Source organism: Mus caroli, unplaced genomic scaffold, assembly GCF_978045245.1.
Source record: "Mus caroli unplaced genomic scaffold, Mus_caroli_1 scaffold_7, whole genome shotgun sequence".
Lineage (NCBI taxonomy): Eukaryota > Metazoa > Chordata > Mammalia > Rodentia > Muridae > Mus > Mus caroli.
In genome coordinates, this window is record NW_028227262.1 from 7,990,734 (window position 1) to 8,002,713 (window position 11,980).

Genomic DNA, 11,980 nt, shown 5'->3' on the forward strand with positions numbered 1-11,980 from the left:
TAAAATGCAGGATGATCAGCCCAAGGATGACACCGCCAATAACAGAGGGGGACAACCTGCACTGATCACTAATTGAGAAAATGCCTTACAGCTGAATCTCTTGGAGGCATTTCCTCAACTGAGGCTCCTTTCTCTCTGATGACTGTAGCTTGTGTCAAGTTGACACACAAAGCCAGTCAATACAGCAGAGGAAAATCAAAGTTGAAAAAGAAGTCAATAAAATGGAAAGCATGATGTCAATAGAAGAAACCAACAAAATCAAGAGCCAATTCTTTTGAAATTCCAATTTGTAACACTCTAACTGGGTTGACAATGAAGTAAAGAGTAAGGACACAATTTAAATGGAAAAAAAGAGCCATTGCTACATTTACATGGGCCTTTAAAGGACTAAAAGGAATTCTATGAACAACTATGAACACTGTCTAAAATTTTAAAGATGTAGGTGACATGGTCCTATTTTTTGTAGAACGCAATCTGCACAGAACATAAGACAAAAGCAGGAATCTGAAAAGGCCTATATCTGTGGAAAGGAGGATTTACTAGTTAATAAATTCACCAAATAGAAAGAAATGGGTACAGAAGATATCACTAATGAAACTGTCTGGAATATCTAAGGAAAATATTGTACTAATTCCCTCTAGTCTTCATGAGTATAGAAACTCTAGGAATACATCACCTATTATCCTATGAGGCCATCACATTTCCAAACTTGACAAAGACATTATAAGATAAAAGAAGGGCAGACCATAATCTTATGGACACACGCAAAAAATTTCAACAATAATTAGCAAACAGAAAATAACTAAACTCTATGACCAAAGACTATTTATCTCAGCTGTGCAAGATGATTCTAAAAAACCCTTCATATCAGCAAGATATAAAAGAATACACATATGCATACATGTAAATAGTAAAGTGTTATAAGAACTAAATTATTTAAATTTATTTAAAGATTGTGCACTAAAAACTTATGCCCATTATCAATGAGACAATAGGAGCTTCACCAGTAGAAAAAAAGTAAGAGAGCTCTCTTACCACTGCCTATCAATAGTTAACTGGACATCCAAGCTAATGCAGTAAAAAAAGAAAAGGAATAATATTTACAATATTAGGAAAAGAAGAAGATGATGAAATTCAGTTTGCACAGTAATCCTGAAAAACATCTCAAAGGATTGCTAAGGAAATAACTGGAACAAGGAAGTAGTCCTAAGAGGAGTTTATTTGCAAGTCATTAGTTTCTACTATGTCAGCACTGAACAGTGACAGTTGAGATGAACAAAGCAAAAACAGCATACTACTCTTATTAGCATCTCTGAAGATTAAATAATTTTATGTAAATTTAATGAAGGCGGATGAAAAGTACAAATTTCAAATGGAAGGACATTCACAAGGCAAGTAACGGGTATCCTGTTTATGTGTGCAGGAGAAACTGAGTGTCTACAATCCAGTTCTTCTCAGCTCCACACACACAGTTAACAAATGCCCCATTGAACTCAGCAAAGAATTTAACAGACATTAACAAAGTAATTTCAGAGTTTTCATGAGTCAAAAAAGACACAGAATGAGGATTCCAAGGTTGAAAGAGGAAATATTTAGAGAACTGTCAGTCCCTGACGTCAAGACTGACTGTCAATTTACAGCAAGCAGGATATTTTGTACTGACAGTTCATTTGCCTACCAGGAAGGAGAAGTAGAGAAAACACAACTGAGAAGGCAGGATTTCAAAATAATGAATTGACACTTGCACCATCTGCCTTTTACAACAATTAACTCATGAAGAACCACAGACTCAAGTGAAAAACATAAAATTATATCGCTCATAGACAGTGACTTTAGAGGAAGCCTATGCCCTCTGAGATGTGATGATGTCTTTTAAGATCCAATTTAATGGGTGTAATCATGAAGAAATAATTGGTTAAATTCCATTATGATCAAGAACGTCTGCTATATAAAGGACACTGTCAAGACTAGAAGTCTCAGCCAGGGAGAATGTACTTGTCAAAGACATATCTGCTTATATAAAGACAATCAAAGCTAAACAAAGACATCTTCTTGAAATATGCTTAGTAGGATGACTTGAATGAGAAAAGTCTCCAGTGGTCTTGGTTATTTGAACACTTGGTACTCACTCATCTGATGGTGATGTTTGGAAAGGATTAGAAGGTGTGGTTTTGATAAAGGAAGGATGTCACTGATGGTGGATTTTGAGAGCATATAGTGTAGTGCTACTTCCAGCTATCATCTCTGCTTTATGCATTTGAAGATGTGAGCTCTCAGCTTTCTGCTTCTGCCTCCATGCCTGTGGCTTATTTAGCCTTAACTTCCTAGCATGATGAACTCTCTGGAGCCATAAACAGATGTAAACTTTTTATCCTATAAATTGTCTTGGCTTTTGTGTTTTTCCAAACCACAAAAAAGAAAGTAAGACACTTAGGAAATAGGCTGCAACAGACACTTTTTTCAAGAACATTCATGTAGCCAGCACTTGGGAGGCAGAGGCAGGCAGATTTCTGAGTTCGAGGCCAGCCTGGTCTATAAAGTGAGTTCCAGGACAGCCAGAGCTATAAAGAGAAGCCCTGTCTTGAAACAAACAAACAAACAAACAAACAATGAACATGTATGTAGATGACAACCATATTGGAAAAAAAAAATGTTTCCGTCTGGGCTATCACCAAAAGGCAAATTTAAATGACTGGAGGTGGCAAGGGGTGGGGCCAGGGATTAAATTATTCCAACTGTCAAAATCTAGACTGCTGAGAAAGCAAATAAGACTAAAGATGAAGACCAAGGGCTGTTCTTAAAATTGCTGGTGGTGATGATTTCCATTGAACAGTTTCCTCTGAGATTAAAACCTTCCATCAAATAGCAAGATCCTGTGTTCATTAAGACACAGGATATTAAAGAGTGCTGAAACTATGGGATACTTTAGAACAGAATGTCAAAAGCAAGGTAAAACCACAGCATGTTCTAAGTGGAGGGGAAACGTTCCATCTTGCAGGAAAAATCATTAAGGTTGGGTAGTAAACAACTCAGTGGCTTCCAGATGTCCCTCCAAACTGACAGGATTCATTAGGCATCTTCTTCATAAATCACCTTTGAACAGTAAGAACTGAGAGACACACTCAGATTAAATGAGCAGCCTGGAAGGAGCAGTGAGCATCTGCTGAGCAACCTGGAAGAGGCTGAGACCCACTGAACTAACTGGAAAGTTTTTTCTTTAACCAACTGAGCTGCCTTCAAGTCTGTGAGGTTGCTCCATGTTCCCAGCTCCCATGCAGGAATGGACTCTGGTGCTACAACCACCTTCTGCTCCTATAAATCTTCACCCAAATTCCTGTAAGCAACCTCACTAAAACTCATGGTTCATCGAAGTTAGACTTTGATGGCATGTTGGTTCCATACCTGGGGAAAGCAGACATTTGTTACTATTGTTAGTGGGTTTTTTTTTCTGTCTTCCTGATTAGATAACATGCTTTGCACAAATATTTAACTCCTACTCTGGCTATGTTCTCCAGAAGTTTACAGTAAAGCATGGAAATGAGACTACCATTACACAGCATACATAATACCCTAGAGATACATTGTAACTCAGCATAGTAGCCCAGAGATACATTGTAATACAGCATGATACAATGTCATTACATCGTGTTGACTAGTACTTTTCCTGAAGTGCCCTGATTAAACATTATTCAGATATTTCATCAGAACAGACTTTGCCAGAAGTCACTGAAAACAAACGTTTTTTATGTTCTTTGAACAAAGATAAAGGGGACTGTTTTTATTACAACATTCTTGTCATTGAGTATTAGCTGTTCTGTCTGCATTCTAGATAAGGAATTTAAAGTGCTAGAGAAAGGTAATCATGGTTGATGTCTTGTCCTTTACAGATGCTGAGGCTTTGTCTTGGATGCAAGGTTTTGTTTCTTTGCTTTGTTTGTTTGTTTGTTTGTTTGTTTGTTTGTTTGTTTAAGGAAGGTGAATTGGATCAGGTTGTCTCTACTTTCCACTTTGCTGATTGGGCCTCTTCGTGTCACTCTGCTCATTTTTCCTGTGTGTGGATTCACCCATACCATCAATGACCCATAAGTTTTATGACAGAACAGAGGGTAATATTATCGCATTTTCAGATGAGAAAAGGAGGAAATGACTGTACTATGTTTTTGACTACATCTTTCTGCCAGCTCTTTAATTAATGAAAATTTCCCTCTCAACAGACTACGTCCTTCTGGTTTTTTTTTAATTTTTAATATTTTTTATTACGTATTTTCCTCAATTACATTTTAAATGCTATCCCAAAAGTCCCCCATACCCTCCCCACCACTTCCCTACCCACCCATTCCCATTTTTTTGGCCCTGGCGTTCCCCTGTACTGGGGCATATAAAGTTTGCGTGTCCAATGGGCCTCTCTTTCCAGTGATGGCCAACTAGGCCATTTTTTGATACATATGCAGCTAGAGTCAAGAGCTCCGGGGTACTGGTTAGTTCATAATGTTGTCCCACCTATAGGGTTGCAGATCCCTTTAGCTCCTTGGTTACTTTCTCTAGCTCCTCCATTGTGAGCCCTTTGATCCATCCAATAGCTGACTGTGAGCATCCACTTCTGTGTTTGCTAGGCCCCGGCATAGTCTCACAAGAGACAGCTATATCAGGGTCCTTTCAGCAAAATCTTGCTAGTGTATGCAATGGTGTCAGCGTTTGGAAGCTGATTATGGGATGGATCCCTGGATATGGCAGTCTCTAGATGGTCCATCCTTTCGTCACAGCTCCAAACTTTGTCTCTGTAGCAAACCAGTAACCAACATCAAAGTAAATGATGAGAAGCTTGAAGCAATCCCACTAAAATCAGGGACTAGACAAGGCTGTCCACTCTCTCCATACCTATTCAACATTGTACTTGAAGTCCTAGCCAGAGCAATTCGACAACAAAAGGAGATCAAGGGGATACAAATTGGAAAAGATGAAGTCAAAATATCACTTTTTGCAGATGATATGATAGTATATATAAGTGACCCTAAAAATTCCACCAGAGAACTCCTAAACCTGATAAACAGCTTCGGTGAAGTAGCTGGATATAAAATTAACTCAAACAAGTCAATGGCCTTTCTCTACACAAAGAATAAACAGGCTGAGAAAGAAATTAAGGAAACAACACCCTTCTCAATAGTCCTTTTGTTATCAGAATGTTTAAAATTACTAAGAAAATATTAAGGAAAGAATAACTCAACAGGTTGAGATTATAAAATGGACTTTAGACACTAATCTGGACTTTTAGTTTGACTCCAAGAATATTTTGCATAGCACATACATTTTTTAAAAACACTTATATTTACCTATCAACAATCAGAGCAGATATCAAAATATTTCTAATTTTTCAATGTCAATAAATACTTGAACACCAGAAATACCACAAAAGAAAAAGTTTACCCAAATTTTAAAACACTTATATCAAGATATAGATGATGATGTTAAAATTGTATACTTCAGTGGAAATTCCAGTCTGAAACGTAATGCTCTTCTACTTAACAGGATTCCCTCTTTACTCTTAGTTTGGGAATATGACATCCATCCTACCCTGAATCCATCGCAGCACCTTGTCTTCTCTGGTCTTAAAGTTTGGGCCTCTGCAGCTTTGCTTGAATGCTGAGTTTGGTCCATAATTGAACAGTGGTTGTGATGGGAATGTCTGTGATCACTGTTGATAAATACTTCCTTTGAAATGACCGCCTACCCTAGGAGAAAAGGTGCCATTTATGTTATGTTAACAATATAACTTACAAACGAGGAAAGCAGAAATGTCAACCCCAACCATTCTGTCACTGATATTTATTAAGGGCTTAGGTCTCAACCACTGAACTAGGTAAATGCTCTACAAAAAATTGAGAAAGAAAACACAATGTTCTAACCTCAGGAAGATTTTTAAATTGAAATTGGTAAATTCACTAAAGAAAATGTAAAATCAGTAAGTTAAATAAGATTTATTTATATTTAAAATGAACAAAATAATTAAATTATAGAAACTAGGATTTTGATATCATTCTGCATATCTAGGCATATGGCCTAAGAAAGGAAATTGTTCATTAATTTTTCTTTAAAATTTTATAAAGTTCAAAAATGGGCCTTGCATATAGCAGATACTCAAAATAAACAGCAAGGAAAATAAACCCATTCTATGACTTAAAACAATAACCATTTAAGATGGTTTCACAGAGGGGTAGATCTGAGGCACCTAAATTAACTCTAGACACTGAAAAACATCATCATGACTTGTACATGTCCCTATTATACAGTAGGTTTCCTACACACTAAAGGTTCAGTTGATTGCTATTATTTATGCTAATGACAATATGTAAATTTGATTAGAACATAGAATTAGTAAACTTCTAAACACTGATTCTAGAGGACCCATCAGGGCAGACTTTCTGTCACAACAGTTTAACCAGCTAATATAACCTTTCATAAATATTTCTGTTGAAAAGTACTTTTCTGAATATATGTTCACATCTTTAACATAGAAGGAATAGAGTATAAAATGATAGGTCAAGCCAGCCTGGAATTTATTTAACACTTATACTCAAACACATAAACTCCTTTCTCTCTCTCTCTCTCTCTCTCTCTCTCTCTCTCTCTCTCCCTCTCTCTCTCTCTCTCTCTCTCTCTCTCTCTCTCTCTCTCTCTCTCTCTCTCTCTCTCTCCCTCTCTCTCTCTCTCTCTCCCTCCCTCCCTCCCTCTCCCTCTTTCTCTCATGTGTGTGTGTGTGTGTGTGTGTGTGTGTGTGTGCGCGCGCAAATTGTATTGGTCTTAATCAGGTACTTTTGCATGAACAACCCTGAATTGGATTTTGCCATATTTTAAGAAGTGACCAAAAAAGGCTACAAAAATGCAGACTATTTACAAAATAACAACTGAGAGCAGATTACGTGTTGACATTCCAATGACATTATGGCCTCACCTCCTATAACCTTCCCTAATAACTCACCTATGCCTTCCACCAACAACCCAAGCTTTCTGGCATTTGGCCTAGGCTGGGGATCAGCCACAAAGCACCAGAAGTCTTGGTGTCCTGAATAAGAAATTTGCTTAAGCACAATCTATGAATAATGAAGGATGACTGTGTACGTTCGTTATTGTATTTTTCCTTTTCTTGTGTGTGTGTGTGTGTGTGTGTGTGTGTGTTGTGTGTGTGTGGTCATCTACGTGCATGCAAGTGCATGCTTATGCGTGTGGGTATATGTATGTGTTTGTGTACATATTCAAGTATATGCAAATGCATGTGTGTGTGCAGGTGCATATGTGTGTGTGTGTGTGTTGTGTGTGTATGCACGAGTGCATGTGAAGTCAGAGGACGATCTCAGTCTTTGGGTTTTGTTTTTTGTTTTGTTTTGTTTTGTTTTAATGGAGACTTTTAGTGACCTGAAAACTCACTAAGTAAACTAGGCTAACTGAACAGAGAGCCCCAGGGATCTACCTGTCTCATCTGAGAAAAACTAGGATTATAAATACATACCTACACAGCCATATTTTTTTACATATGGCTTCTATGGAATGAGTTCATGTCCTATGTGTGCAGGTTTAGTACTTTTCTACTTGAACTAGCTCCCTACATGCTATGCATTTTGAAATTTATTTCTATCACATTATTGTATAACACTTGGCTATTGCTGTACTTGGGGGTATATGCCTGTAATCCTAGATTTTGTGAGGAAGAGGAGTAGGTTTGGCAACTCAAGGCCAGCTTTAGCAATGTGTAAAAAGTTCTAAACCAGTCTGACTATAAGAATCTGTGTGAAAAAAAAATATATATATATGTATGTATGTATGTAGTTTATATATTTGTTATATATATGACAAATATATAATTTTACACATACATGTATATGAATCAACAAAATATTGAGGTATCATCACTCATATAAATGTGAATAAATATAAAATAATGTAGACCACAGGAATGTATGCATGTGTATAAATAAACTCCAGCCATTCCATTTTTCTCCCAGGTTTCTGCCATCCTAGTACCCACTTCGTTTCAGCTCCTGGGTAAGGGACAGGAGCCACAAATCAATCGTATTTTGCTTTAAGGTCGTCATAAGTATACCAACAATTTCTCATGCATGTCTTTGTTCAGTATTAAACATTAGGAAAAAGCTTTTTTCCAAGTAATCTCAAGTAGGCATGGCTTGTGTAGTAAACTGTCTTTTTTTGCTTTACACCTAACTTTCATATATATTCCCAAACTCCTGAGGACAGCTGTCTTCAGCCTTCCCACCCTTCAGTGGGTTAACCTCTTATCCTGCATCCTTGCCTGCCTCCCATGCACACTCTACCTGGCCCTCAAATCTTTCAGGGATCCCTATACTGTACAAAACGCAATTTATGCTCTCCATTTAGTGTCTTCACTGTCTACACCCAGCACTTGTTTAAAGTTTTATTTTCAATTCACTCACAGAGAGACCTCTGTACGTGGGGTGACTGTCTCAGAGGAGCTCTCTCCACCCTTTGGAATTTCCTTCCTAACAAGAAGTCTTCCTCATCCCAAGGTTTTGCACCTTCCCCAAGCATCTCTTTCCAATGTTGTCTTTTAAAACAAGGAAAAGAAAAGAAGAACGTTTTTAGAGATGGTCTCAGTTGCTATTAAGATGCAATAAACTTAGAATCAAGACTAGAATGTGCCCACTCTTCGTAATAGTAGGCAAAGGCAACGTAAAAAGAAAAAAAAATGAACTTTCATAATTACACTAAAAAGAGAAATAGACCAGAGGCAATTTTGTGTTCAAAGAAAAACATTTAGATCCAAGGATAAAGTCACAAGTGTGGACTATGATAAGGCAAGAACATGTTAAAAAACTGTTGCTTTCAACTTATAGAGGATATTATAATGAAATGCTGCTTTGAACTTAATATCAACATCCTTCTATAACTCTCATTCTAGGTAACATTTTATCTCTGAGGTTAAAGAATTTTTTGTCTAAGAAGGGATAAAAAGACTAGATAAAAGGAAAATGAAAAAAGAAACAATCCCTTCAGATCTCGTATTCATGGAGTGACTGCACCAGCCAAGCACCATGTTCTGTATTTCCCTCCATTCTCAGACCAACTAACTGAGTAAACCATTTTTTTGTTTTTGTTTTTGTTTTTCCAGACAGGGTTTCTCTGTATAGCCTTGGCTATTCTGGAACTCACTCTGTAGACCAGGCTGGCCTCAAACTCAGAAATCTGCCTGCCTCTGCCTCCCATATGCTCAGATTAAAGGCGTGTGCCACCACTACCCGGCCTGAGTGAACTTCTAAACCTTGTGGGGGAGGATAAACAACAAAAGTTTAGGAAAAAAAAAAGAAAAAAATTTGTTGTTCCCTGTTTCCCATGAACATTAAGCTGCGAACTAAACTATGAGTAGCCTGGAGATGAGAAAGTCAGTCTGGATTTGAGTCACATGATAAACTGTTTCTGTATTTTGTAATTTGAAGCCTTTTGGAGGTATGGGATGGAATTTTATCTGAATGTGTTGTTTTTGTTTGTTTGTTTGTTGTTTTCTACTCTAAATGACTTCAAAGATAATCCCAAACACTAAGGGTTTACAAATGACCACAGACATTTGAACGCACTATGCCAATCTTCCCTGAGAATTCAGTCTTCCAGGGTAAATTGCAGGTAAGCAGTAGCAGCCTCTGGTTCTATGCATCTGCATTTATTATTCAAGGGTCACAGGAATACAACACAGACAAGGAGCTATCTGTCCAAGGAACCAAGGAGGAAAATAGACAGGATGTACCTACATCTCTCCTAAGGAGTTGGGGACTCCAGAGTCCCATCTTACTTTGACAAACAATTTTCTTATCACCTTTGTAAACGGAAGAAGAAAAAAAACATTCCTCAAGATTCCCCTTGTGCTGGCAGCTATCATAGTCATAATTTTAAAATCTTTGAATTGGAAATAAAGCCATCAGGAAAGCTCTTCATGGTCCCTCCACATGATTCACACAGAAGATGGCATCTGAGGGGTTGCAGAGTCTGCTAAGAGGCAGTTGGGCCCTGCCTATTCCTATTTATCATCTAGCTCTGCAACCCCCTTTGTCCAGGTCAGAAGAAGGAGAGAGAGAGAGAGAGAGAGAGAGAGAGAGAGAGAGAGAGAGAGAGAGAGAGAGAGAGAGAAAATGAATTCATCATTCTGTGTGGTTAGTAAAATAATTGTCCCATAGTAACCCATAGTTCACTGATCCAAGCCAGAACTTCTATTTGTCTAAGCAGAACTGGAAATTAATTTTCAAGCTCTGTTTATAACTACTTATTATTTGCTATAATTTGGGACTGTGAAAACCTGAGCCACATCTATCTCCTGAAGGGATTGGTAACAGGTTCTGAGAGCTGCACAAAAGAGCCAAGCCATACCATCTTCTACCAGGTACTCCGAGCTCCCATATATTCCCTTTGTATTGAGAAAAAAAACACTGAAGACATGATGAAAGCAGTCACAAAGCATCTTACCTGAACTCAGGCTTCTACAAGAAGTGTGGCATGTTTAACCTGCACCTGATCTGAAAGTCCCACTTTAAAGCCTCTCTGCTTTTTTTTTCAGTTCAGTGATGATTAACTATCTCTTCAGGTCACTGTCCTACACAAATAGGAAAAAAGAAGGAAAAAAAAAAAAACAGGAAGAAAGAAGCAAAGATCTAGGTAGGAATTATTTGATCCAGACTCCTGTGTTTTAAAGACTGTATTTAAAACTTCTCAGAAAGTACACATGATATTTTTATACATTATGTTATACAATTGCCAAAATAACAAGCTTTGTTTTTAGAAGTGGCTTGCAACTTTCTTTTTTTTTTTTTTTTTTTTTTTGGTTTTTCGAGACAGGGTTTCTCTGTATAGCCCTGGCTGTCCTGGAACTCACTTTGTAGACCAGGCTGGCCTCGAACTCAGAAATCCTCCTGCCTCTGCCTCCCGAGTGCTGGGACTAAAGGCGTGCGCCACCACGCCCGGCGGCTTGCAACTTTCATCCAGTTGTATTGGTTGCACATTAGTATCTTTGAGAATTCATATGAATACAACATATTACCCACTACTTAAATCTCTTCCCAATGGAAAAGCATTCAATGTAATTCTGACAAAGAATCCAGGTTGATTCATGTTCTAAAAGAAAATTGACTTTATGTGGAGGTCTTTGATCCGCTTGGACTTGAGCTTTGTACAAAGAGATAAGAATGGATCTATTTGCATGCTTCTGCATGATAACTGCCACATGAGCCTGCACCATTTGTTGAAAATGCTGTCTTTTTTCCACTGGATGGTTTTTAGCTCCTTTGTCAAAGATCAAGTGACCATAGGTGTGTGGGTTCATTTCTGGGTCTTCAATTCTATTCCATTGATCTACCTGTGTCACTGTTCCAAGACCATGCAGTTTTTAGCACAATCACTCTGTAGTACAGCTCGAGGTCAGAGATGGTGATTCCACCAGAGGTTCTTTTATTGTTGTGAATAGTTTTTGTTATCCTAGGTTTTTTGTTATTCAAGATTAATTTACAAATGGCCCTTTCTAACTCTATGAAGAATTGAGTTGGAATTTTAATGGGGATTGCATTGAATCTGTAGACTGCTTTTGGTAAGATGGCCATTTTTACATATTAATCCTGCCAATCCATGAGCATGAGAGATGGTTCCATCTTCTTAGATCTTCGAATTCTTTCTTCACAGACTTGAAGTTCTTGTCATACAGATTTTTCACTTGCTTAGTTAGAGTCACACCAAGGTATTATATATTATTTGTGACTATTGTGAAGGGTATTGTTTCCCTAATTTCTTTCTCAGCCTGTTTGTCTTTTGTGTAGAGAAAGGCCACTGATTTGTTTGAGTTAATTTTATATCCAGCTACTTCACTGAAGTTATTTTTTTATTAGGTATTTTCTTCATTTACATTTCCAATGCTGTCCCAAAAGTCCCCTATACCCACCCCCACTCTCCTACCCACCCACTCCCACTTCTTGGC

The 11,980-nt window shown here is 37.8% G+C and overlaps 1 protein-coding gene across 2 annotated transcripts in view; it reads right to left on the minus strand.

Annotated features, from left to right (window-relative positions):
• The window catches only part of Slco1b3 (solute carrier organic anion transporter family member 1B3), a 70,191-nt gene extending 59,624 nt beyond the window's left edge, over positions 1–10,567 (minus strand). Inside the window, exons 1-2 of one of the 2 annotated variants that reach the window (XM_021154159.3) lie at positions 10,483–10,567; positions 5,572–5,724 (exon numbers count right to left, since the gene is read on the minus strand). In XM_021154159.3, coding sequence (XP_021009818.1) covers positions 5,572–5,655 — 84 coding nt within the window. In that variant the 5' untranslated portion in view covers positions 5,656–5,724; positions 10,483–10,567. Of the gene's footprint in view, positions 1–5,571; positions 5,730–10,482 lie in introns of both variants that reach the window. The other variant, XM_021154158.3, reaches the window with a different exon arrangement.
• Between the last annotated feature and the right edge of the window lie 1,413 nt (positions 10,568–11,980).